This window comes from Herpailurus yagouaroundi, unplaced genomic scaffold, assembly GCF_014898765.1.
Source record: "Herpailurus yagouaroundi ecotype Mexico unplaced genomic scaffold, PumYag 182, whole genome shotgun sequence".
NCBI lineage: Eukaryota > Metazoa > Chordata > Mammalia > Carnivora > Felidae > Herpailurus > Herpailurus yagouaroundi.
The window spans coordinates 40,797,279-40,824,927 of NW_024412413.1; the positions used below are offsets into that span (position 1 = coordinate 40,797,279).

At 36.2% G+C, this 27,649-nt stretch overlaps 1 protein-coding gene across 7 annotated transcripts in view; it reads right to left on the reverse strand.

The window, feature by feature from the left end:
* NAV3 (neuron navigator 3) overlaps positions 1-27,649 on the reverse strand; it is a 600,880-nt gene that overhangs the window by 34,506 nt on the left and 538,725 nt on the right. For 5 of the 7 annotated variants that reach the window (XM_040491360.1, XM_040491362.1, XM_040491361.1 and 2 more), the window contains 7 exons: positions 21,286-21,369; positions 13,366-13,477; positions 6,387-6,508; positions 5,363-5,383; positions 4,505-4,677; positions 2,729-2,882; positions 1,116-1,290 (listed from right to left, as the gene is read on the reverse strand). In XM_040491360.1, coding sequence (XP_040347294.1) covers positions 1,116-1,290; positions 2,729-2,882; positions 4,505-4,677; positions 5,363-5,383; positions 6,387-6,508; positions 13,366-13,477; positions 21,286-21,369 — 841 coding nt within the window. Of the gene's footprint in view, positions 1-1,115; positions 1,291-2,728; positions 2,883-4,144; positions 4,211-4,504; positions 4,678-5,362; positions 5,384-6,386; positions 6,509-13,365; positions 13,478-21,285; positions 21,370-27,649 lie in introns of all 7 variants that reach the window. The other 2 variants (XM_040491363.1, XM_040491358.1) reach the window with 2 other exon arrangements.

Sequence of the window (27,649 nt, forward strand, 5' to 3'; positions counted from 1 at the left end):
ACTTGATGCTTAGTCTCAGAATTCATTTCCCTCCCCCAATACCTGCCAAATGTTATATACAGTGTTTTCCTGAATTTCAGGGAGTTCCTACTTGTCTTTTAGTTGCCACTTGCCTCTTCTAAGAAGAAAGCAAGTTATATATTTAAGCCCTTCATTTTACATTATGAACAGCAGATGTAACAGAATTGTTAACATTCTGACTTTTTAGAAGAGGTATGACTTATTACAAATTTTCATCAATATCAGCATGCTGTATCTCTGTTTCTCTTCTTCATCTCTATTTTAGTGTAATTTAAGGCAAGCCGGGAAGAACTATATAGTTGTATAATGGAATCCAAAGTTACCCAGGAACATGCATATCATTGGTTTCCAAGCGTCATCTGGTGGCTATGCTTTGCAATTACCACAGATCTTCATGTAACTCTTTCCTAAACTAAATCTTATGTACATAAAATGATTCACTGCTATATACTTTATAACTGATAGTTCATCAGATACGAAGACAACATTATGTCATATGATTCTGTTTGCGATGAAGTAAAACTGTACCCTGGTTCCATCATTAGTACCGCTGCGCACAATAACAGAATCCAGTGAATTCTTTACATTTGTTGAAAATTTAATAGAACTGTGATGTACTAGCATTATGTTCTCTCCAGGTAACGTCATGCACAATCATCTGGTCAAATTTAGGAATAGGTCCTGATGCACTCGTAAATGGGCTTTGTACACTTAAAATACTGTACGACTGTGTGGGATTATTAGCATTATATTAATAAATACTAACGATCACCACTGAGAATATCATTTCTTTATTGTGTTTGTAATCACCAAGGAAGTATTTCTCAAGCACAAGTAATTTTTTAAAATGATATGGAAACCATTATGTCTTACGTCTGTCACTCTTTCACAGAGCATATTCTTTTAAAAATATAACAGAGTAGAATACATTTTTAGGAGAAGAATAGGACTATTTCTGAGAATTCAGAGTGCTGACATGTTTAGGAGAGTGAGTTTAAGAACAGCGGTGGGCACGATTCTCCAATGCCAGCCCCCTCTCCCCTCATGAAATCATAGGCATGATTTCATTCAGGCAGGTGTGTGCACAAAATTACCTGAGGTAACAGACTCTGTGATATTCAGGTTGTTCAGAGAAAGTCCTAGTGACTGGCGTGAAGATGAGGAGGACGAACTACTTGAGGACTCTGACGGAGGACGAGCAGGCTTAGCTGCGTGACCAGTTTCTGCCTTCAGGCGGTCATTTTCGGCCTTCAGTATTTCAATTTCATTCTGTTGTGAAGACGGAAAATACAGGAAAACAAAATCCGGCCAGTTTGTGTGAGAAAATGGCACCAACTCTTTCATCAGAGGTAATTATTTTGTTTATTAAATAAAGCATGTGGTGATATGTTAAGTAAACAAATATAGATTATTAAAACAGGATTTTCTTCCAAAGAGGGTAAATTATTAACCTAGTCTCTGTTTCTTACATACATACATAGATTCATATATTCACGAATATAGACACACTAACCCTTAGAATTTATATAAGTATTTTTTGAATGTATCATATATTTGAGGGGTCTTCTGGGACTTGGTCCCATTTGAATTAAGAGTCATATATTTGAAGAGTTTGCAAAATTTTTCATTTTAAATGCATTGTTAAATCTCACAGGTAAATAACGTCATTTGTAATAGTCTGAACTCACGTAGAGTCGACAACCAGAGCAAAACAGAAACAGTATCAATAAGGTGACTTAACATTACTGTAGAATTCCAGCCAACATCTGAAAAGTTGTTGTTCCTTCAAAATGGAGCACTAACCTCATAAAAACAACAAAAACCTTTTGATGAATACATATGGTAGCAGATAAATCTGCTCAGCAGTGAGTTTTTCTTATTTCAGTCAACTGTGGTACGGAGTGATGACTGGTTTACAATAATAAAATGAAAACTTAGTCTGAGCCCAGCCTGGTTCTGAAATTAGCCTTCAGATGCTTCCCCCAAATACAAAAGCTTTACTTTTACAGATGGCCTTCCACACCACTGTTACTTTGCATATTTAGAAGGCTTGTGTTAAATTTCTGTAGTTTCCTCATTACGTTTTTTTCCCAATAGAAAATAGGTAAAAGTAATTGAAAGTCAGATGTCAAAAGAACGGAAAAAAAAACAACACAAAGGCAAATCGTGGAAAAGTGTAGACACAAGGGTTGTAGTAGTTCCTTTAAAAACTCGGCCCTTGGGGCGCCTGGGTGGCGCAGTCGGTTAAGCGTCCGACTTCAGCCAGGTCACGATCTCGCGGTCGGTGAGTTTGAGCCCCGCGTTGGGCTCTGGGCTGATGGCTCAGAGCCTGGAGCCTGTTTCCGATTCTGTGTCTCCCTCTCTCTCTGCCCCTCCCCCATTCATGCTCTGTCTCTCTCTGTCCCAAAAATAAATAAACGTTGAAAAAAAAAAATTAAAAACTCGGCCCTCAAGTGAATCCAATCACTAGTACACGTGTCTTGAATGGCCCTTGAGTGCAACTGGCCAGTCTGTACTCCTCATTCCAGCCTTGGATTTGACAAAATGCTCCATTCAGTATTAAGAAATGAGGTGCAAAGACTGAATAAACAGACTGTGTTTCCACAGTGGGTTTAAAAGTGAGATTTGTTTTTATAATAACCAAGAGTGGAAAATAAACAATATTTTCAATCTCTCCTCTGTTCCTTGAAGGTGTTTCAGCACTGACCTGCATCCGGTTCATGGCTTCCCGGATCTGGTCAAGGTGATGAGCAGAGCTGAGGGCCTCCAGTCGGATATCTGTTAATTTTAATTCCTTTTCTCTGAGCTCGCTCTTCAGCTGCAGAATTATCTCTGCCTCAGCCTCGGTGCATTCACAGATCCTAAAGAAGGAAACAAACACAAAATCAGCGGTAGGGGAAAGCCGGAGGATTCGGAAAAGCAGTGCTTCTTTTAAGGCTGAGCTGCAATATTATCCAGCAGCTACAGAAGTTATTTGCTACCAGCAACACCTAAAGAGAAGGAGAAAGAGTTTTACAAACGGCAACACATTCACAGGTTCAAAACTGAAAACAGTAGCTGTCTTTTTCCTTTAATCCTTTCTTCCTATTTTCTGAACTTTAAAAACAATCCATTATTACTGAATACCAAGTAATCTTCAAAATTCCCTTGTTGCTCATATTCATGGGGCTGTGGAGTCATAGTATGACACCATTTCATTCTACCATTGTTCAAGGGACTTAAATCTCTATTTGCAGCTTATGAAACATTCTTTTTTTTAAAGCAGTTATGATATTCTTAAAACATTGATTTCTTTTTCTTTTTTTTTTTGTAAACCGCCAAAGAATAACATTATTTGCCACAACAATGTCTTCAAGTTACCATGAAAATCCAATATAGATATTGTAGAAAATAAATCAGAGAGATTAGTTTTGGATATTTAACTCATGGAGGAGGGTTATACAACCCTCCTGGTAGGCTCAGCTGATTTAGGAGATCGGACTAATGAAGCTAAATCACAGGTTTCAACCCATGCAAGCAGGCTAGTCGAGGGCTACCTAAAAGTCATATACATTATTTCTTTATTCTTTTGTTATTGTTGTCTTGTGGGCAGTTTTGCAGGAAATATGGTGAAAGAACTTGTTTTATATTAACTGATATCTCTTCCATTTAAAATGCGAGGACTACATTTTTGCTTTGTTTCTTACCAAAATGATAGTGTTATGTTCCTCCTTCCTATACACGTGATGGAATTATCTAGGATCTACAAATGTCTTAAATGGTCCTGCTAGTGGCTCTGTGCTATGTGAGAGTTCTCTGCTAGTCACAGTCAAGAAAATTTGATTCAAATAGTATCTAAAACAAGGAATCACCACATCGAGTGCATGTTCTACATCCAAAGGTTTCATTCATTCTTGTAACAACAAATAGCAATGATAAAAATGCTATGCTAGATTATCTCGTGGAATTAAAGACAAATGGATTACAGCTTGGTTTTAGGAAAACAGCTTTGACTTCAAAAAGAGAAAGACAGAGGTTTTTATCATTGAAATGCATGTGAGTGGTTTTAGAAAGAGCAAAAGCAGACGCTGCTTAGGTTAGAATCTGGGTCTTTGCAAATTTCATGCATCACACGCCATTTTACCGGGATCTATGCTTGTAGATCACAGGGCCATTTTGCCGTTTCTTTGGTGGCCAGACAAGGGGTGACCTGCATTGAATGCACAGTGAGACAGATACACGGACAAACGCAAGTGAAAAGAAGTGAGAATAAATGACTCATAAAAGTGGAGAATGAACTTCAAAAACATGCCAGTTCTAATATGTGAAAAGCAAAGGAGAAACAAATGCTGTCCATAGTTCTAAGGAAGATCTGAAAACGATCGGCACAGATGGTGTTGCCGCTGTGAAAGTACAACCGGACTGCATTTAGAACACAAACATGGGCTTGGCCCAAAGTTGCTTTTGAAAAATACTTCAGCATCTTGCTGACGGAGTGACTTACGCTGAGGCGGATTGTGAGGGCTTCATGGACGCGGACCCACAGTCACCTGCATTATGGGGCAATTTAGGGGATGCTGGAAGGGATGAGTCTGTAAGCTCTTCAATGTCCGAATGTGAGGAAGGAGGCTTGGTGGACTTTTTCTTCCCAAAGGCTTGTTTGAATGAGCTTCGCAGCTGCAAAGAGGACAGAAATTACCTTTCTTGTCTATTTGCACTTGGCAAATTTTGCTTTGGGGCGTTAGTTTGCAGATGCTATCCTAGCCACTGCCTGGGGTCAGTATGTACAAGCAGAGGATTAAGAGTTGCAGCACGGTATCTCTAGAAAAAAATGATACCATGTTTTGTGGTTTGTCTTATTCTTATATTAATCCAGCGCAGCGCAAACACGGAAGGCTTTTCAAATAGTGCAAGGTCAAGGGCATGGCTGTCAGAGCACTCATTTAAAACTAAGTACCTTGAAGGGATCTCCACTCCCAATGCTTCTCTCTTCAAGGCAATTTGTTTTAAATGGCCACTTTAGCGCTACAATCAAGTCATGTCCTGCTGACAGTATAAACTTAAAAAGCAAAATGAAATCAAATTCACCTAACACTTCATTAATTGTGATTTTCTATTCAAATTTTTCAATTCCCGTACTATTCAAAACCAGAATTGGTATCCCCTACAGCGCTATTCAGAAAGTGGTTTTACCTCTTCTCTTGAAAATTTGAGATTAAAATGAAAAGACACAAAGAAAAGACATACAAGGTAATCTGTTTTTAAAAGGTATAAAAAGCCTACTGCCAAAATGAATAGCATTCATGCCAAGGTAGGGTATTTTTTATAGATGCATGCCAAATTGTCCACGGTTTATATTCACCTCACTTCCTCTAGAGTTCACCTTGCAGAAACATGAAAGAGTGTGGAATTACAAATCAAGGGAAGGAAGGCTGATCAGTATTTTAAAATATTACCTGTATAAACATTTTTTTAAACAAAAAAAAATATATTTCTTTCATTATTTATAGTAGGCACTCCAGTAAAATCCTCTGATGGTTTAACGTTTTGGATTTCATCAAGAGTTGTACTTCTTTCAAAAATCGACCTTTGTTTCATGGCATTCAAAGAAACCCTTTACTTCGTGGTTTTTAAACATTTTGCTGTGATAGATAGCATCTTCTCCGTTTTTTTAGCAAATGCTTTGTGCTATCATAAATTAAATCTCTAGCAAATGTAAGGCAGTGCTCTGTTGAAGCATTTCTGTTTCTGCTATATTCTCTTGGTAAAAAAAAGATAGAAAGCAGACACTCATGTAGTTCATTTCTCGTGAGGCAAAGCTTTATTTACACTATAAGCCCCGTGGAAGTGAGAGGTGCGAAGACCATCAAGGTTTCTTCTGTCCCTACTTTTACAATCTATTTCTTCTCCTCTTCCCCCAGCCCCACCATCAGTACCATCACCACCACCACCACCACCACCGCCACCACTCCCACCATCTCTCTTTCTTTCTCGCCTCCACGATAAATCCCTGCCCTGTCATTTACTAACAGACGTTATCTTATTTTTCCTTACAACAACTCTATAAAGTCAGTGTTGATGAACCTATTGTTACAGATGGGAAAAATGTAGGCCCCCTCAAAGGGTGAAGGAGCCTGCCTATGGTCCCAGTAGTAAGTGGCAGAGTGGGGATTCAAACCCAAGCCTGGTCCTGACTTCAGCACCATGCCACCCTAATTTTGGTGACGAGTCCAGCATTCAAGAGGCCAGTTACCTGAATGGCAGTCTTTGTAAACCGCTACAGATTTCTAAATCTCATAAGGAAAAAACAAAAACAAAAACAAAAACCTGACTCATTGTGCAATAATATGCTTCTGAATGAGATGAAATGACCATGGCTTACTTACCCAGTTTTTCTTTTTCTTTTTCTTGGAGTCAGCATCATTACCACTACCAATGCTGGAATGGCTTGTAGCACTGTTGATACTAGAAACACTTTCAGAGGAATGTTGTCTTCTGATACGGAGATCTAGCAACAGATAGACAATATCACATTAGCTCATACACTTTCACTGGGAACAAACGAGACCATTAGGCTTCCTGAGAGGAAGTCTGCTAATAAAAGTCAACATGGCTTTGTGCAAATCGTTTCAGGGCAGCTTTGGTTTTTAAGTGTAATAAAATACAACCTTCTTTGCTTTAATTAAATGCGTTATCTTCATTAAGATTCATTGAACATCTCATATAAGTCTGTAGCATTGGTGGTTTAATGAGTTCCAAGTTTTTACCCAAAAATGAAATGCTATGCTACTGATTTCCACTGAATACCTGGATCAAACAGATCTTCCAAGTGATTTATTCCAAATGATTACTCCCATGGAGTAAATGGAAACTCATAACTGCATGAGAATTAATTGTGTCTTTTTAATATTAGTGCTTTGGATACAGCTACCGAAGCCAAGTATATTAATTTTCCATTTCATAGAATCATACCATGATAGAGCCAAAACAAACCTTGGAAGTCATTTAAGCACCTCAATTCACAGATGAGGAAATTGAAGTGCAAAGAAGTAACCTGACCGAGATCAAAGAGTCAGTGGGGGGAAGACGCTCAAGAGAGAATCTGGGTAGATGACATGTATACACTAAACGGAGCACATATTTAAGACAACGCATCATAATCCCTGCCCATGACGTGGAATAGTAATGGTGACAGTAACAATAACCACAATAGTAATAACAAACCTAGCTTTTACTCTGTGTTGACTCTGACCTGGGATTATTTAATTTCATTCTTAAAGCAAGTGTTGAAATGAGTTTAATTACTAAAAATCATTTGACCAGAGTTACAGAGCTGAAACACAGTAGAGCCAAGCCGAGACCTGGACAGATTGTAATGTCTGTCGTGCTAACTGCCATGTGATAAGGGCTTGCCGTGCTTCTACAAAGCATGTAGTGCTTCTCTAGTCACACAAGACGATTTGAAAAAAAAAAAACAAACTTTTGGCATTTATTCACATTTTGAAGATATCCACTTACTCCATAAAATCAGCCTATAAGATTAATTTACAGTTGTTGAAATTGAAATTTTACTGAGAGTTAAATAAGTAATTTTACTTACTGCTTACAGTGAACTAATATTAAGTGTTAGCGGAGACACTTCCAATTCATAAAATTACTTTTAAGGCCCAGTCTACTTTAAGGTCAAATCTATTATTATATTTAATTGGCATCAACGCAGATTAGCCGAGCAAAAAATTTCAGTAGAACTTATGTCAGAAATCACTATATAGCTTTCAAAAAGTTTCCATAGAAACAATAGTTTAAAATCAAAGCTTTCCAGTTGACAGATGTATTTAACAGTACAATGCCCCATGACAATGGAACTATAACTGGTTCCTTTTAAAACATATAATCAGTGAACATGTGTGTGGGTATGTAATACATGTATACATATCTCCATCCTTAGTCATATACATATATATCAACATATACCTCAACTTTTTCCCTTAAGATATTCAATACGCTAACAAATTTTATAGGAGCCAAAAATAAAACTATTTTTCAGACTCTGTAGTTTGTGGCCTCTTAAAAGTGCTTTAAAAAATAATGATGTGTTTACATGCCCCAAACATTACCAATGTCGCAACTTAAGGCATTTATAGTATCTTTTAATCAACTAATACTAGAAGTTGTATGAATAAAGAAAAGAAGAATATGTTGGTACTTATTTGTATCTTACATTTCTGCTGTGCTTGGCTATAAGCTTTTGTGATCAAGATACATTATTTTTTAGGTTTTTTCCTAGTAATTGACTTTCACAACTAAAGCAATGGTACTGGATGTTAAGGTACTCAAGAGTTTTTATTATATCCAGTATTAATAAATTGTATTTGGCTTTGATTAACCTTCAAAATTTGAGAAGAGAGGTAAATTCTTATAATCATAGGTCAAAAGTAGTCCTTGTAGGTATTATTTATCTTCAGTTATGAATGCATTCACCAATAAAGAATAAAGAGAGAATCTGGGCATAAAACATACTTGTTGAATTATTATGAACCAAATTCATTATATTGAAAAGCAAATTTCAGTAATATCATGGAATGAAAGGAATTTATTTTATTCATCTCTAACAATTTCTTGCTAGTGTTTGTAAGTATTTGATTCAGTACATGTGACACTATAGAGCTTGGAAAAGAACGGTTGACCAAATGGATGTGAACCTTATGAATGAACGGAGAAGCTTATTTTAAAAGTCTGTATTTCAGTTACGTGTTTGTTCATCCATTCATTCCCACTTCCCACCCTTCTTACCACCGATGCCCCAGCTGAAGCTATTACTAACGCTTCTCTGCTTTACGTCAACAAGAGCTGTCCAAGTTCAAACCATTCTGTAAACAGTAGCTAGAGAAATCTTTAAAAGGAATATGTCATCATCACTCCCTTACTTCAGACTTTTTAGTAGATTACCATTTTAAGAAGAAAGAAAATATTTCAACTCTTAAAAATGGCCTAAAAGTCCCTCAGTAATCCGGTCAGTAATTGTCTCTCTAACCTGGTTCTTCTTATTTTACCTCTGCTCATTGTATCAGCTCCATAAAGGCAATAGTCTGCTTTATATCTCAAGACTCTTCTGGAATACTCCTCTTTCAATATTTGCCATATACATTGATAATTGTTCCTTGGATCTCCCCTTAAATGTTGCTATCTGGGAAAGGCCTTTCCTGACTATGCACCTCCAGTAGGTTCCCTGCTACCCTTGCTTTCTATAGCACTAATTCTTGTCCATTTTTTAACTTATAACTGTTTTGCCATGCATATTCAGCTATACCTATGATCACAACAATTGCTAATTTTCTGCTCTCCCACAAGATTTAAGGGTTATTTTTTTTTTAATGTTTATTTTTGAAAGAGAGAGAGTGCGTGAGAGAGTGGGGTAGGGGCAGAGAGAGGGGGAAACAGGATCCAAAGCAGACTCTGCTCTGATAGCAGAGAGCCGGATGTGGGGCTCAAACTCACAAACCGTGAGATCATGACCTGAGCCGAAGTCAGACGCCCATCTGATGGAGCCATCCAGGTGCCCCAAGTGTAAATGTTTAATGGAGACAAAGATTATATCTGTTTTGTTTACCATTGTAGATCCAGGACCTTGTGCACACTATGGCTTATGGTAGGCAATCAATAAGTGCTTATGGGCAATATTATTCTTATTCATTCAGCACAACTGTTTGCCTAACATTCCTAAAAATGTATTCACTGTTGATAGCAATTTACTACGTGTTTTGTTAAATTGGTACATCTCAAGGAAAAACTATTCTATGTTTATATACAGAGGTAGTGACTTAAAAAAAAGTGTATTTTGAAATATAAAAGTAAAATTTTCTATTATTTTACCTTTCATATATGGTTATATATATGTATCTCTGTATCATTAAATTTACCCAGAGATATATTTATAACCTTTTGTGGCAGTGGACTGTGAGTCCTTGAGAGTAGGGGGCTTTGTTTTTTTATCTTTGTATTTCAAGATCTAACAGAGCAACTAGTATATATCAGCTATTCAGATAACATTTGTGCATGAATAAATAAATTTATTCTATTATAGACTGCTATTATTTATCAGGCTCTGTTAATAAATGGGATGAACACATAGAAAATAGAAAGTTACATTAATTACGTGATTTTGTCTCAGTTTGACCTGTCTATAAAACTGTTGCCTCACTCCAAATATATATTGTAAGACTACATGTTACAAATTTACCTGACATAAATGTGTAAAGCTCTCGAAAACCAAATCTCAATATGATTTCGGACTATAAGTTTATAGCTTATAGCTTATACAATCACCATAATGACCCATGGAAAGATACATAAACAGTCCAACAGACTTTATTTTCTGCATGTGATGCCAATGGTCAGATAGTAAGAATCAGTTTGTGTTCACTGAATATATATTATTGAAACATAAATATCCTATATACACTTATAATTGTTTTTGTCAGTTTTAAATCTTATAAAAATATTTTTTAATCTTTCTTGACCAATTTGAATATTAACTGTTATCATTTTACTTATTTTATGTACCCCTCCCACATTAGTGAGCAGAGGAATTCCTTTTTTCAATTCCAGTAGATACATTAGGGTACTTGTTGCCTAAGATAAAAGGAATCCTTCCAGAAAGTTTTACTTCAGTGACTTGTACTGTGTTAAAGAAAGGATTAAGTCTTTTTCAATCCCTTCTCTGGACCTATTTACAATATGAAGATTCAGAACATAAGCTGCTTTATTATAGCTCTAAGATAAGCTTTAAATATGCAGTAATTTTCCATGTAGCATATAAATCAACTCCCCCACATGGAAAGTTGCTAAATTCCTAACAGAAGTAGCCCCTAGAGGACTAGTTTGTCCTTCAATTTAAGTATCTCTCACTTTATAATTTTTTTCTAAAATTTGAATTCTAGTATTTAAAAAATTGCATTTTTTAATTTTATTATTAAAAATTTTTTTTTAGTATTTATTTATTTTTGAGAAAGAAAGAGAAACAGAGTATGAGCAAAGGAGGGGCAGAGAGAGAGAGGGAGACACAGAATCCAAAGCAGGCTCCAGGCTCTCAGCTGTCAGCACAGAGCCTGACACAGGGCTCGAGCCCATGAACTGTGAGATCATGACCTGAGCCAAAGTTGGATGCTTAATGGACTAAGCCACCCAGGCACACCAAAAATTGTATTTTCTTAAATTAAAATTCAAATAAACCCCTTTTATGTGTACAGCACCCCCACAGTCACTTGGATTGAGAAAACATACCACCCTACCATTGATTAGAAAAGGCAGACCTTACATAAATTAGGGCACCAAAGTACAATGCAAATTTTGATAGAGGAAATACAGTTATCTCCAGAAACATACCACAAGGGGACCTCATTAATTTTAAGGGTCAAGGAGGCATATTTAGGCTAACTCTCTTAGGTCTCAAAACGTTTTTATGCTGAGCACACAAGGCAGAAAATTTTAAGTAGAAATAAACAGAACATACAAAAAGCTTTTAGAGAATTAGAAGAAGTCAGGGTAGCTGAAATACACAATGTGACAAAGAAGCAAAGCATAAGGTCTAGACCAGTGTCTAGCAAATAACTGATAATCATTATATATTTGTTGAGTGAACAAAGATGACGAAGAGAAATTATGTCATGTTAAGAAGTTTGTATTTCATCCTAAAGGCAAGGGATACCTATAGATATTTGTTGTTGACTAATGCTCTGGTTTCAGTGTGAAGAATGATACAAAGTGGTGTTAAGATGAAGGGCAGGAAGGATTTAGGAGTTTGTGGTCACAGTTCAGGGGAGAGATAAGGGATGGTAATAGTAGGATCTGAGAAAAGGGAACACATCCAAGAGATATTTAAGGGGTGGAATCAATAGAACTTGGTGACTTAATGAATGAGGAGAGGAGGATATATGAATGAACATCTAGGTTTATGGTGGGCTAAATGGAAGAATGGTGGTGCCACCTACTGAGGCAAGGAACACTGAAGGCAAAGCAGGTCTGAGAGGGAAGATGACAAGTTCAAATTTGGAGATGTTGAATTTAACATGACAAAGAGACATCCAAAGATAACCAAGTGGAGCTCTCTCTTATGCAGCTCGATTTATAGATCTGCAACTCAAGAGATGAGCCTGGCCTGAAGAAATATTTTTGACAGTTATCAATGCATAAATGATAATTATAGCTAGAGTATTAGATGAGTTTATAGATTTTTAGATAGGAGAAGGGAATCACAATGCACAAAATCATAATGGAAGAGAGTTTAGGACTGGGTTCTAAGAAATATCAGCATTTAACAAAACGATACAAATGAGTAAACCTGCAAAAGAAACTTTCAAAGAGATTTCAAAGCAGCAGGAGAAAAAACTAAGAATGTGAATATTACAAACATTACAAGAAATTAATGTGTCAATTAGGATGGAATGGACATCAGTATACAATGCGGTCTGCATGTTAAATACAGTAAGAATTTTAAATGTGGTACTAGATTTCGTGTCGTGTAAATCATTATTGATCCTGGAGAGAACCCTTTTGGGTTGATGGTAAGAGATGCCACACTCGAGGAGTCCAAAGTGTGACTGGCTGCTGGAGACATTAAAAGATTCCATAAAATGTTCCCAGAATTCCCCTGGAAATGGAAACATACATGATAGGGCATTCAAGATTTATAAAAGCATTTGTTTAGCTGGTGAAGAGTTGAGCATGTTGAATGCCATTGAAAAGAGGTAGGGCATGAATAAGTAGAACCTATGCAAAGAAAAAACTGACATGACATTAACACAAAGCATTTCTACAGTGGGAAACTAAGGGGTGGGGGTGATGGCAAAGGAGATTATCTTATTATTGTTTAGAACTGACAAAGCATAGTAATAATTAAAAGTAGACTAACTTTTAGTCCTTTTTCTTATTGTTTTTAGCATTTTCATAAGAAGTGTTCCTTTTTAATGCCTCCACCCAGAAGGAGCTGTTCCACACACCTTCTCCTTGGAATTTGACCATATTAATTAATTTATTTTCTTTACAGATCTAGACTTTGATGGTCTTTACAGGGTTTGTTTTGCTTCAAGTCAGAGATAAATGTATTAGCCAACCTCCCCAGCCCCACTTTCACCAAACCAAATGGAGAGAAAGGTGTGTCCTACTATAGAAGCAAATTCCTTAAACTTAATTAAAAATTTATTTGATGAGGAAAGCTACTGTTCTTAAATTCTGGGATTCTGACTGCCTTAATACCAACTTATTCCTTATAAAGGACAATGCCACTGAGTAAAAGCAGCTTCACTCTAATGAATCAAATAGACATTCATTACATTGAATGAAAAATGGCAATACTTCTAAATATACCTTTGGGAGGGTGGTCTGGACCATTCAGTGCTCCCTGAATAGCTGCCTGGGCAGCAGAGTTCTGGGCCTTCAGCATTTCAATGGTTTCTCTTAGTTCTATAAGTTCAGACTCCTGTGAAACAAATAGAATTTAGAGGTTTTAGTACCTAGAGAGAAAAGTAAAATGCCCTTGCTTATAATTCACTACCAACTGGGTTCAACTGTACGTGATGTGAACATCCTGAGAGATTTGGATGCCTGACTAACCTTGTCAAGTTGCATTTAACAACTTCTCATTTAGTTAAATGTAAAGGAGAATAAAAACAAAAAAATGCCTTGGCTATTTTCTTATGAATGTGACCTGCATGGTCTTTATTCCTTTCAAAGGGTGGCACCTAAAGCTGGACAGTTCAACACAAAGCAAGATGTCACATGGCTCGTTTTATACCAAACCTATGAATACCACCAGATTACATCACAGGGTTAGCTATCAGGATTGTACTAGTGAATCAGACTGCATTTTACTGTCAGCTGGAAACCCTGAATGAATGACTTCAGATTTTGTCTCTTTGATTTTGCACTTGGGGAATTGATTCTTCATACCCAAGTATAAAAAGAGGTACTCATCCCTAACTCATTGCTACTAAATATCGTATTATTAAATTCTGCTTTGCAAATCATGGTCGTCTTAGATTCTGCTACTTTTTATCCAGTAAGATTTTTAGCATGGAGACCTCAATTTTACCAAGCCAAAACAACACAGGAATTTTTTAAAGTGAATAGAAATATATGCAATGTACATTCCTTAAATAATAGTTCATCAAAAAGAAAAAAAAAAAGGTAGCTTACAAATCAATTTTTCATACAACATCTGTTTTCTTATTGAACTTAGGGTAACTTTAAGATGTGTCTCAAAGAACATACAAATATGATCTTTCACAGTTATATAAACGAATTATTTAACCACAAGTGACTACGAGGCAGCATCAGGAAGACATGTGCCTCACTGCAAAATGAAGTAGAGTGTTTTTCTAGCATTGGCAGTATTTCCATTGGGAGCCCCCAAACCAGGAGTATCCAGAATTCTTGGCCGTGATAGCAACTCTAAAAATTAGAATTTTTGTCAGCCTCTTAGAGGGAGAATTCCTAGGTAATGTAATTGTCATTTATCATTTTCTCTAGCATCGTTGGCAGAAATCCAAAGAATCAGGCTTGGGTTCTTCCCTCCATAGTCAGTAGCTTATTCCTACTCTCTGTCTTCCGAATATACAAAAAAAAGGTAAGATCACAATATTGCCTTTGTAGGAAACTGCTTCAGATATGAGAACATCCAGAGACTATTCGAAACTTAGACACTTAAAAAAAAAAAGGGGCAATGCTAACTGAAATGATATCCAAGTTTGGAACAGATACCTAGCACATCCTGGAACTATTATCACTGGATATCTGACGTATTTCTAATGGACACAGATATTAAAAAAATAAACCCTCTTACAGACTTCTAATAGTTTGTAAGTCAAAGAATTACATAATGAAAATCAGTAACAATCTCGTGGATTCATAGATGGATCCTTAAATACTTGACTGTAATTCATTTGCATGTATTTTTCACAAAAGAAACAGGTTTGTGGAAAAGCTCCACTGTCATAATACAAATTTCGTCATAATTTCTGTCTCTCCAAGTTCTATCTAAATTTCGTCCCTTGCTCAATTAGTAATAGGTAAGTTTACCAAAATTTAACGTATTTTCCATTTAAAATAAATTTCCCAGTAGATAAAATGTTTACTGAAAATTCATTCTGCCTTTACCAGAAAATTATTCACAAAAGGAGATCTACTGTACATACTTAATCAATCACATAATTTAAAGAGTAATTTTACAACGTGTAAACTAGAATACAAGTTAAATTTTGATTAAAATCAGATTTTCATCCTTGAATTTAAAATCAACAGTGCCTGTACTGTGGATTAAAATCTGCTGAAATATGTGGCTTTAAGTTGAAAGAAGTAAAATGGAAATGAGATCTCATACTTAATTTTATGAGTAAGCAGACTTATTTCAGGGTCTAAACTTTAATGTTTTCTACGGAAATCTCTTCTCAAAACTGTTATAACGAAGATTACAAGTGGAATGTTCAGGGAATATTGCTTTTTCAGAAAATAGCTTTTAAATGTTTTTTTTTTCAACGTTTATTTATTTTTTTTGGGACAGAGAGAGACAGAGCATGAACGGGGGAGGGGCAGAGAGAGAGGGAGACACAGAATCGGAAACAGGCTCCAGGCTCTGAGCCATCAGCACGGAGCCTGACGCGGGGCTCGAACTCACGGACCGCGAGATCGTGACCTGGCTGAAGTCGGACGCTTAACCGACTGCGCCACCCAGGCGCCCCAGAAAATAGCTTTTAATGTGAGGTAGAAGAATGCTCACTTTTAAAACTAAGTATCTTCTAAAAAAACATATTAAGCACGTTAGTTATTATGCAGCATGACACAGTAGACCCAAAGGAAGAATAACTAGGTAACAGATATATTCATTATATAGTTTGGGAAAATCACATACATGAAAAAATTAGTTTAGCCAAATTCATCTTAGTAGTTCTTTAGGGGAACTTCATAAGTACATGCAAGCACCTATAAAATATTCCAGTGTCTTTAATTAAAAGGATAGGTAAATTTGACAGTGATAATCTGTTCAAACCTGAACTAGGTATTTATATACATGCAAAAATTCCTTCCTTCTTTCTTATTTCAGTTGATGAGATCCATCTTCCACATCACTTCAGACTACAGCTATCCTTTTCTCTGAGTCTTCCCATATGATTTTTCCCTTTGCTTTAAATATTTTTCTCACCATTAAAGGCCATGGTAGAATGAGCTTGAAACCTCTTAGTTTGCCTTTCAGAAAAACTAAAGCCCTTCTCTGTGCTTCCAGATCATTTAAAGCATTCAGCTTATTTAGCTGTTGTAGACTTTATCTTTTCACCTGACTTAGGATCTCAGTAAATGTTGGGGTGATTTTGCTCAAATGTTCTAGTCTATGTTAAACAGGTGTTTATCTCCTAAGAATAATGTAAAGCTTCAATTCTACTTATATTTTAACAACAGGGTGTTTGATCACCTATGGTGCCATATAAAACATCAGTGACTTTATTATTCATTATAAACAGAAAGTCTGGATATGGCTAAATCAGTGAAATCATTTCCTTGGGCTGGCAACAAAGTCAGGGTTATCCTTTCTCTCTTTTTCCAGTAGTAAGTATATAAAGATTAATAGAAGGCACTTGAAAGTGAAAACTTGACTGAGACATATAAATTGTTTTTAAATAGTTTATTTTTAGTTTTCCTTTTCTTCTCCTTCATAATTATAATTGATTGTTCACATTTATTTTTAAGCCATATTTTTCTAAGGTTATTGTAATGCTTGGAATTTGCAATGCTGCTTCCAAGTACAATTATGAATTCCTCTTTTTTTGCCGTATAATTAGAAGCAAGTTCTAGAAATAGCCAAATATAAAATCATTTGATACTCTGAAATATTTTCATATAGTGTCTTTATTTTGAAAGTGACCAAATAGAAGATACTTGAGTTTTAAGAATATTACACTTTCAGGAAATAAAAAAAAAAAACTGGAAAATGTATATGCCATCAGGATAAGGATTTAAAGTCTCTCCTAATTCAGTAGTATCCATTTTCCTACTCTCTTCATATATACTAAGGAGAAGATTGAGGCTAGGATAATTCTGTACAGGATCTTGGGAATAGATGATCAGATCATATTTCATTGATGTTTCTCACTTTTCAAACGTGGTACTTTAAAACTTGGGAACCAAAAATTCATTCACCTACAATAAGCTATTGTAGATAATGATGTCCCAAATACCTGCCATTGATGTAAGATTCCAGTTTTCCATGAAAGTTTCTTGTGTACAAGAAGGTGGATGGAGGCAGTATCTTTTCCAATTGTTTTGTACATGTCTCTGAGGCTAAATAAGTATCAAGGTCAGGCTTGGAATGCTTCAAAATGAGATGATCAAATAGTTTGTCATAATACTCACCTTGCTTGGTATCCTCTCCAACCTAATTTCCTAACTGCATCTGACCTCTTTCCAAGTTTCTCCTGGAAACTTGCAAATTTCCTACAAGCTTGGCAATAAATCTCATCAACCAACTTGACCTTCTAGGCAAGGTTCTTAAAAATTTCTGCTAAACCTGTCTTTGGTTTCATCACACTGACATTCAGTTAATCTTACACTATCTAGCTGTAGTTTCTTTGAACACATCCTACTCCCCATCCCTGTGTGTGTGCCTTGAAATCTTGTAAATGTTTCTACTGAAAGAAACCAGACAGCCCTGATTCTAAGAAAATACACTAGTTCATCAAATCCCAGTAGTATAAGTAACTTGCATCCATGAAAAATTTATGGATTCAAATTACCCTATGGGAGGGACAGAGAAAGACAGAGAATCTCAAGCAGGGCTTGAACCCACAAACTGCGAGATCACGACCTGAACCAAAACCAAGAGTCAGATGTTCAACCAACTGAGCCACCCAGGTGTCCCTTGAAATCCTATATTTTTATCATAATCTGTCACCTACTGGAATATATACTCTTATAACCAGTGATACACAGTTTACATATATAGAATGCATATATTATATATGTCCACTATAAAATATATGTCATATACATATAGTTCACTGTTAAATTCTCAGTAGCTAGAGCAGTGTCTTATACAGAGTAGAAATTCAATATAACTTTGGTGAATGATTAAATGGACAAATGAGCCTTGGAACTCCAAGAACGGAGTTTCAAAACCTCTGCTCTATATGCTCTAATCTTTTTCCCAGGATTGTTGGATCACCAGAGAGCAATATACCCTTTTATCTCAGCTCCCTGAAGAAATGACTTTACTGAAATATGATTAAATGTTATGCCCTCAGCTTTTAGAGAAATGTCTATTTGAACAGTGATTTTGTCTTTTGTTATTCCATGACCCCAATTTTAAAAACTTTACGATAAATTTGTCCTTGAATTCAGTGCCAAAAAGTTGGTCTCTCCGATCTAAATTATACTCTTCTGGTCAGAAAATGAGAACTACACATGCCAAGCCATCCCCCTTTGTGTGCTGGCTTCCTTGACATTCAATTCCATTTTGTGCTTTGCAGTAGTAATTACATAGGCTCAGGCGTCTTGTTATATGCATTCTTCTACTGGTTTTCACTAGATTCCGTTACTGAGTTGTGCCATATCGTATTACAATTAATTTTATGATTCTCAAAACCACCTTGGATATAGGCAAGTTATACATCTCAGATGTATAAAATAAATTACTTACTAACACTGTTGTGTGCATACAGCTTGCAATGAAACAAGCAATCACTTTATTTTCAGTTAAAAAAGGGCAAGGCAATTTCAGACATCATGGCATCTTCTGAGAAAATTTCATAATTTTGGCAATGTTACGTTATGGATAATTTTAAAATTCCAGGTACTACGCAGATGTATTTAAAAATATTTGGGCATTATTCATAGGCATTATGAAAAAATTAACAATGCGTAGTTTTCCAATTTTTGTAAGAAATTTTACTTATAAATGTAAAGTAATTAAAGGAAATATGGGGGGGTGAAAAACATTAATTTTGACTTCTTAAAGATATGAGACTTTTTTTTTTAATTTTTTTTTTCAACGTTTATTTATTTTTGGGACAGAGAGAGATAGAGCATGAACGGGGGAGGGGCAGAGAGAGAGGGAGACACAGAATCGGAAACAGGCTCCAGGCTCCGAGCCATCAGCCCAGAGCCTGACGCGGGGCTCGAACTCACGGACCGCGAGATCGTGACCTGGCTGAAGTCGGACGCTTAACCGACTGCGCCACCCAGGCGCCCCAAAGATATGAGACTTAAATACTAGCTATGATTTCTAGTGATATGCCTGGCTTATGGACAATGATAAACTTGGTTTATCCTATATCTCTTAAGGGGAAAAAGGAAAGCAATGTAAGAAAGGTACCATTTTTGACTATCCACTGTATGTAGTGTTATATAGTACCTTATTTGTTCCTCATAATGCTTCTGTAAGGTAGTTATTATAATCCTGATTTTTAAAATGATGAATTTAAAATAAATAAATAAATAAATGAATAAATAAATAAATAAATAAATAAATAAAATGATGAATTTGAGGGTCAGAAAAGGAAAATTCCTCAGCCCGTAACAGAGGTTCCACTGACGGGGTGCCTGGATGGCTAAGTTAAGTGCTGACTCTTGATCTCAGCTCAGGTCATGATCTCATAGTTTGTGAGTCCAAGCCCTGCATCTGCTCTGTGCTAAAGGCATGGAGGGAGCCTGCTTGGGATTCTGTCTCTCCTTTCCTCTGTCCCTCCCCAGCTTGTGCATGCTTTCTCTCTCAAAATAAATAAATACACTAAAAAAAAAAAAAAAAAGAGGTTCCGCTGAGATCCACACTCAAGCTTCCTTATATTCTTTCCCACTTGGCTGCCCTAAAAGACCTTTGTAATCCTATTTGCCAAGTTCTTAGGTTACATAGAGAAGTGGTAAACTGTACTGCCCCTCTCCTCTTCAAAAAAGATTAAGATAAAATTCCTGTGCTCAAAAGGCATTTGTCATCTTCCCTTACAGAACAGGTTTGACAGGCATGGATAGTGCTCTCTTTCATGGGCAAGAGGGAAATCTGTGACACAGGAGCATGGAAGACAAGGGCAAATAACGTTAGAGTTTGCTAATTACACCTGCTACAAGAGGAATATTTGATTTTTCTCTTTAGTGTAATTGGGCTGTTCATTCAGGGTTTTTTTTTTTTAATGTAAAAATTGCTAAACGAACACAATGGTAACATATGCTAGCTCTCTAAAGCTAATGACATACTTTACGGAACTAAAGACAAAACTGAAACCATCTCTAGGGACAGATATAGGTACAGATTCTGAAAATAGCCAAAGCTTTTCAGATTTTGGATCTCTGAAAATTAGATGAAAACTGGACATCTGCTCAGATCATGCACATATGCAGGTTTTACAAATGTTTCCATACAATTTTAGAGACTGCATCTGTCTCTGACACCCATCCAAGGACCCAGGTTAGGGCCAAAATAATGGCAGAGAGGTAAGTTACTGGTCACCCCATGGAAACTGTCCATACTCTTTCTAGGCAACGTGAACCTTTTTGATATGTCTGCCTTGTGACCTAAATTCTGTTTCTTTCTTTTTAGAATTCCTTCTCCCACTCCGTAAAAACCCGTCAGGTTTATTTTAAAGCTTTTCATATAAATTAGCTTTACTTTTCAAAGACAGCATCCCCAGATGCCAACTAGTCCTTGTTAGTGCAAACGACCCAAATCTTCATTTAGCATTCCGCATTTCTAAACTTCAGCTCAGGATCAGTGTTTCAGTCTCATCTCACAGATGCTGTACCCTGAGTCCCTTTACTTTGTAGAGTCCTCACTCTCCTCCAGACTTTCCTCACGCTTATCTCAGATTATAGCCATGGTCCATAACTGGGTTTATAGACCATAAATTTGTGAAAATTCTTGTCAGACTGTAATTCTTGTCAACTGCATAACAAATTGTTCCTGGAATATTCTAACTCTTCCCCTATACAACTGCTTCTCTTTCTTAAAACATTTGGTATTCTTTTAATGGGTCTAGTCAGAAGTGAAATAGATGGCCTAGAAAGAACTTTGTGTGTGTGTGTGTGTGTGTGTGTGTGTGTGTGTGTATTCTAATATAGATGAATCTGAATCATAAGTCTTTAAAAATTAAAATCTGACAAGAAAATGTATTATCTTGTCATTGTTCCAATCTAATAAGGAAGGGATCCTCTGAAGCATTATATTTAAGGAGCTGCATCTCAGGCATTGTTTAAACATCCTATGTAACTTGCTGTCTTATTCGAATCCCCTGTGGTGATTCTTGAACATACCTTCTGTTCCGCTGTCATAGTTAGACTTTGCAGTCGACCAGTCATATTCCCTAAACTCTTTTCAAAAGCTGCTACGAGGTGAGCCTGTGAACAAAACGGAAGGAACACATTTTAAATGTCAGGACCTTACGCAGATGGATGAAAACTCTTCGTTTTATAAAATGCTGAACTTCAGGTGTTCTAATTCTTTAAATACTATGACCATCTTGGTTAGCTCTCAGCGATGACTCTCCTTTAACATCAATCTTTATTTATTATTTCTAAACTTCAGTTTAAATTCAGTGTTTCCATTTCTTGACATTTAATGTGAGTTCAACTTCTGAAAAGGGATGGCATTTTGCAAATAATAACACCTTCCGGCCTGCATCTCACAGAGGATTTGACACCCAAAATGCTGAATAAAGTTCTGAGTTGCCAAGTTTTTAGACTTGAAGCTCAAGGGGAGGTCACTGCAATAGTCAATGGACAAATGTTTCTCCTTTTTATACCTGCATGATGACCTTTGGAGATATTGTTAGTTCCTTTATTGTAATGACACTCTCCTTCAAGTGTCAGACATCTGCTGACAGCTTTAACATTATCTTTCCTTTTTTTGTGCTTACAAAGAATTCAGTCGAAAAGAGTTGTCTTCATTCTCCAAACTCTTTTTAATAAAATGGCTTTTATTTCTACTTTATTCCCTTCAACTAAGGAAGTGCAGGTTGGCCGGCTAGAAATAACACTCAGTCATATTTTATTTAAGTTTTCATGGCTTTCGGGTTTTATTTTAAATCTCCCGGAATTATACATATTGCTGTATAAAACCATAACTCTTATGATTAAGAGGTATTTGACAATCTTACGGCTCTAAAATAGGCCCAATTCTATCGACATGCCATTATCCAACAGCTTCACCCACAGAATATTAAGCACGAAGAAGAGGTCCTTCAAGCTTTCACGGTAGCTTGAGGAGAACTATAGGGGTGTTATCTCACACTCATCCAATCTTATTGTGCCCTTACAAAGGTGCAATGATGGACTATTTCACAGCCTACACCTACAATGAACTATGTGTGGGAAGAAATTTGGTAATCTTCGGCAAAAGATTAATTCTTTGAGGGAAGGGAGTAAAGGACTTCTTAAAATACATCACCTTGTAACTCCAGCAGAGCTGAAACGCTGAGGTAACTATTATCAGATGAATCACAGGAGTCCAAGGAATTAGGGCACTAGAAACATTCCATTATTGGTAACAGCTAGAGGTTTATTTCATCATTAATAACAGCTAGAGGTTTATTCTATTATTGGTAAGAGCTAGAGGTTTATTTCATTGTTGCCAACAGCTAGAATGTACAAGTCCCTTCCATTAGCATCACGACACAAAGTTGTCTTTGTTCTTAGCTCTGAGCTTATGCTGGGCTGGGCTCCCTTTCTTTTCCTGACATTGCTATATAGAGAAGGATAATTGGTGGAGAATACTTCTTTTTTATTTTTTTATTTTTTTTTCTCAACGTTTTTATTTATTTTTGGGACAGAGAGAGACAGAGCATGAACGGGGGAGGGGCAGAGAGAGAGGGAGACACAGAATCGGAAACAGGCTCCAGGCTCCGAGCCACCAGCCTAGAGCCCGACGCGGGGCTCGAACTCACGGACAGCGAGATCGCGACCTGGCTGAAGTCGGACGCTCAACCGACTGCGCCACCCAGGCGCCCCTGGTGGAGAATACTTCTATTAATCTTCAGTCTACCAGAACAACTCTTTATTCTTTTTCCACTCCCTCTTCTCTCTTTCTCCCTCCCCCCCAAATTCTCTCTCTCTCTCTCTCTCTCTCTCTCTCTCACACACACACACACACACACACACACACCCTTGAGAGTTATACTCCAGGGTTCATTAGCAGATTTAATTGGAAAAATAACAGTCTTTTAAAAAAAGGAATAGTAGGGGTGCCTGGGTGGCTCAGTCGGTTAAGCATCATGACCTTGTGGTCCATGAGTACTGGCCCTGTACCGGGCTCTGTGCTGACAGCTCAGAGCCTGGAGCTTGCTTTGGATTCTATCTCCCTCTCTCTCTGCTCCTCCCCCACTCGTTCTCTCTCTCTCTCTCTCAAAAATGAGTTTAAATAATTTTTTAAAAATTAAAAAATAAAAAAGGAATTGTATCTTGTAGTTTAAAATGTTTCCAATGGCAAGGAATAGCATTACATCAGACTTAATATTTCAGAAATTAACATAAGGTTATGTTGTATTTTCTCTCACGCGTAAACTTTTTTATTGTGAAAATAATTCCTGCCATATTAAAAGTGAACAAAGTGAAAATGCGGCTGTAGTTTAAAATGTTTTCAATGGCAAGGAATATCATTACATCAGACTTAATATTTCAGAAATTAACATAAGGTTATGTTGCATTTTCTCTCACGCGTAAACTTTTTTAATGTAAAAAAAATTCCTGCCATATTAAAATTGAACAAAGTGAAAATGCAGAGCTCACTGGTTCATCAGTCACCAGCCAAGTCCAGAAATTGGACATTTGAAGATGTTAGAAGTTCTCTCTTACCTCTCCCCTATTACTGTCGCCTCTCCCTGCCCCAAAGATAACCACCATTATTGCAACATTGGTGGTAATTATTGTCTTGCTTCTCTCTATAGTTGCACCACTGAGCTTGCATTCCTAAACACTATGTTTTAGCTTTGTCTATTTTTAAAACTTTCAGAGTGGAATCATATGGCACAATTATTTTGTGACTTTTCTTTTGCTTAACATTGAGTTTCTGAGATTCATCCAGTGGTAAGCAGCAGGAGTTAGATTTTGCTGTAATGCATTGCTCTATGTGATTTATAATGTATTTGTCTATGATTGACCATTTTGTGCTGATTCTAGTTTAGATTATAATCAATAATCATGCTGTGAGCATACAATAGGTTTCTAAATCCTAAAATAAAATTGCTCATTTTCTTTTAAAATAGTGAAAATTCTGGCCGAAAACCACTGTTAACATGTACTAAAAGAAATGTAAGAATGTACTCAATATTGCAGTTTTAATTCTCTCAAACAATTGTAATGCCTAATTATTGGATGTAAAAACTAGAAGAAAATTTATACTTTACCTTCTATGCATATTTTATCAGTTGGATGGGAGTTAAAATGACAAAGAATGTAGGAATGTGAGTATGCCGAATAAATATATTGTCTGTATTTTGTAGCTATAAATATACTGCCTATAATTTGTAGCTATTAATTAATACAAAATGTTCACTATGAGAATGTCAGTTTTCAATCTTTGGAACATTGCTACTCATTAATTATTCATAAGAAATGTATAACTGGTTACCAAAGAACATTTTGAGTCACATAGTTCTCCATGAAAAATATATTACAGGTATGTTACTGAAATACTGCTTTTAAGTTTATTTGTCTTGGCTTACTAACTTTGTTACTTTGAAGGTAATAAAAGGATAAACTTCTCACCAATTGGATTAATGGAAAGAGAGTACAAGATACAAATAAAAGAAACTAAAATAAAAGAAACTAAAATGGAAAGTAAAACTGATTAAACTATAGGACAATATATCTCGTCTGAAAACCTTAACAAAATTATGACTTTTTAAAAATTGTGGATTTTTAGAGGGACTACTGATCATGATTTACTTGGGTCTTACTTCTCCATTACCAGCTGCATAATTTGAAAGCCAGAGTAAAATTGTGTCAATATGATAATGACTACATCCCAATGTGTGTTAGGTGAAGTCTGTCAAGGTAATAAAATAAGCAAGACTGAAGAATAGTTACGGATGGTATTTCTAATACATACTGACTTCAGTTTTTGAATCCTAGAATACAATCTGAATAGACATGTAAAGAGAATTATCATACTGCTAAACAGTAAGGTGAAATATTATGAAAAATGCCTGCATTATATTTGTTCCCCCAGAATTTAGTAATGGTCCACCAAACAAAAAATATACATAGGTTTTGGTGGAGATATCTATCTGTCTATCTATCTATCTATCTATCTATCTATCTATCTATGACTTTACTTTGGAAATCAATAGATGAACTGAAAATAAATGAAACTATCATAATTAAGGTTTCACATTTCTTCTACACATTATAAAATTGTCCCTTCAGTTTTTGTCATTGTTAGTATATGCAAAACTGTTTTCTGTTAAAGGAGATGCAGAAAAGCAAGAGTAACTGACAGGTTATATAAAAATATTAAATAAAGCAAAAAAAAAAAAAAAACAGGACACAATCCTAAACAAAATAATACATTTGAGATTTGGGGCTAAAATACCAATGTGCTGAAAGGAAAAAAATAAGTACCTTTTTTTTTTGTGACATGTTCATTCAATGGTACCTTTGAAAAATGGTAACAATAACTAGCCTCAGCACCTACTTCTAGATGATCTAAGAGCTGAGATTTGTACAACAAAATATATTAGAACACAAAGAAATGCTTCCCACATGTCTTGGCTGCAGAAAGGTGTGAGTGAAAGGCCAGGGGGCACCTGACTGTATGATGTGACTATACATTTGCAGCTGCTTGCTTGTGGGGCTTCTGTTTTCTTCCTGTGCATGTGTGGGGTATTGATTTAGCTAAGGTCCGACCACATACTTTCTTTCCTTTCCTTTTTTTTTTTTAATTTTTATTTATTTTTGAGAGAGAGAGAGAGAGAGAGAGAGAGAGAGAGAGAGAGAGAGAGAGAAAGTGCTTGAGCAGGAGAGGGACAGAGAGGGAGACACAGAATCAGAAGTAGGATCCAGGCACTGAGCTGTCAGCACAGAGCCTGATGCAGGACTCAAGCCCAGGAACCCTAAGGTCATGACCTTCAGGTGATTTCAGAAGATTTATAAAATGCATTATGAAGTAAAAAAAAAAAAGGAGCATGAAAAATAGGATATAATTTTAGGCTCCTTTTCATGTACAAAAAGTTTTGCTAATGATAACATAGATGTAGCCAGAGGATGCTGGATACATTTGGGCATTTTCTCTAAGACTAGCACTTTTTAAACAAAATTATCTATTTGACACTACTTCCTCTAATTCTGTATTCATTCTTTTTTTTTCATTATTATTCCTTGAGGAGATATAATAGATGCTTTTTCTTCTAATAGCACCCTTCCTCCATGACATTTTAGCACCAGAGATATGCTGGATACTTTTTTAGGCACTCCATGTATATCTGTGCTTCCATGTATATCTGTGCTTTGTGCATAAAAAGAGTAAGGTTTTTTTTAACCACAAAAAAAAACCAAAACAATTTTCACCCTCTGGTGGTCATATCAATGCTCAGCTGAGAATATGTGAGCCAAAGTCATGAAAACACATCAGTGAAAACAGTGTGGTATGCATGATTAAAGGAGAAGTGGTAGGTAGCCAATGGCTGACAACTTTAAAAAATTTTTGCTCCCTTTCCAAACAATGGCACAGAGTCGAATTTCAGGACTGTTCCCTTATGTTAAAATTTGGTTGCTCACGTGTGTGTGTGTCTGTGTGTGCGTGTGTACAAGCCTTTGCAGGTGTGTGTTGCATCTATGTATTCATGGGAATAAAAAGATCAAAGTTGAAAGGATACATAAGAAACCAACAACCGAATGTTACACAGCCATACAAAAGAATGAAATTTTGCAATTTGAGACAACATGGATAGACCTAGAGGGTGGTATGCTAGGTGAAATAAGTCAGACTGAGAAAGACAAAAACCATATGACTCCACTCATACATGAAATCTTAAAAGAAATGAACAAACAGAAGGCACAATCAGAACTGTAACTACAGAGAACAAATGGATGGTTGTCAGAGGGGAATGGGGTGTGGGGGTGCTGGGCAAATAGTTGAAGGGGAGAGGGAGATACAGGCCTCCAGCTATGGAAGGAGTAAGTCACAATCATAAAAAGCAGAGCATAAGGAATACAGTCATATAGTCAGTGATATTGTAATAGTGATATAATGGGACAGATGTAATGGCACTTGTGATGAACACAGAATAATGTATAAACTTGGGAAATCACTATGTATATAGTGATATGTACAAATCACTATGTATATAGTGATATAGTATATAGTATATATATAATGTATAAACTTGGGAAATCACCTGAAACTAATGTAACATTGTATGTCAACTATACCCTCCCCCCAAAAAAGAAACCAACAACCATGTTTAGGAAGGGAGTTTTCTGAGGGAAAAACAAATATACACTTTTTATTGCATCCATTTTTCTAGTTTGAGTTTTCCTTTTTAACAGAATATTAATATAATGCGTTTTAAATGGAAATAGTTTTAAAAATACCGTGTAAAGCCCAAATTCCATAATGTATAGCAGACATTTATCATCCTAACATCTGAATATATAAACCCATGCAAGAGACATTTATGAAATA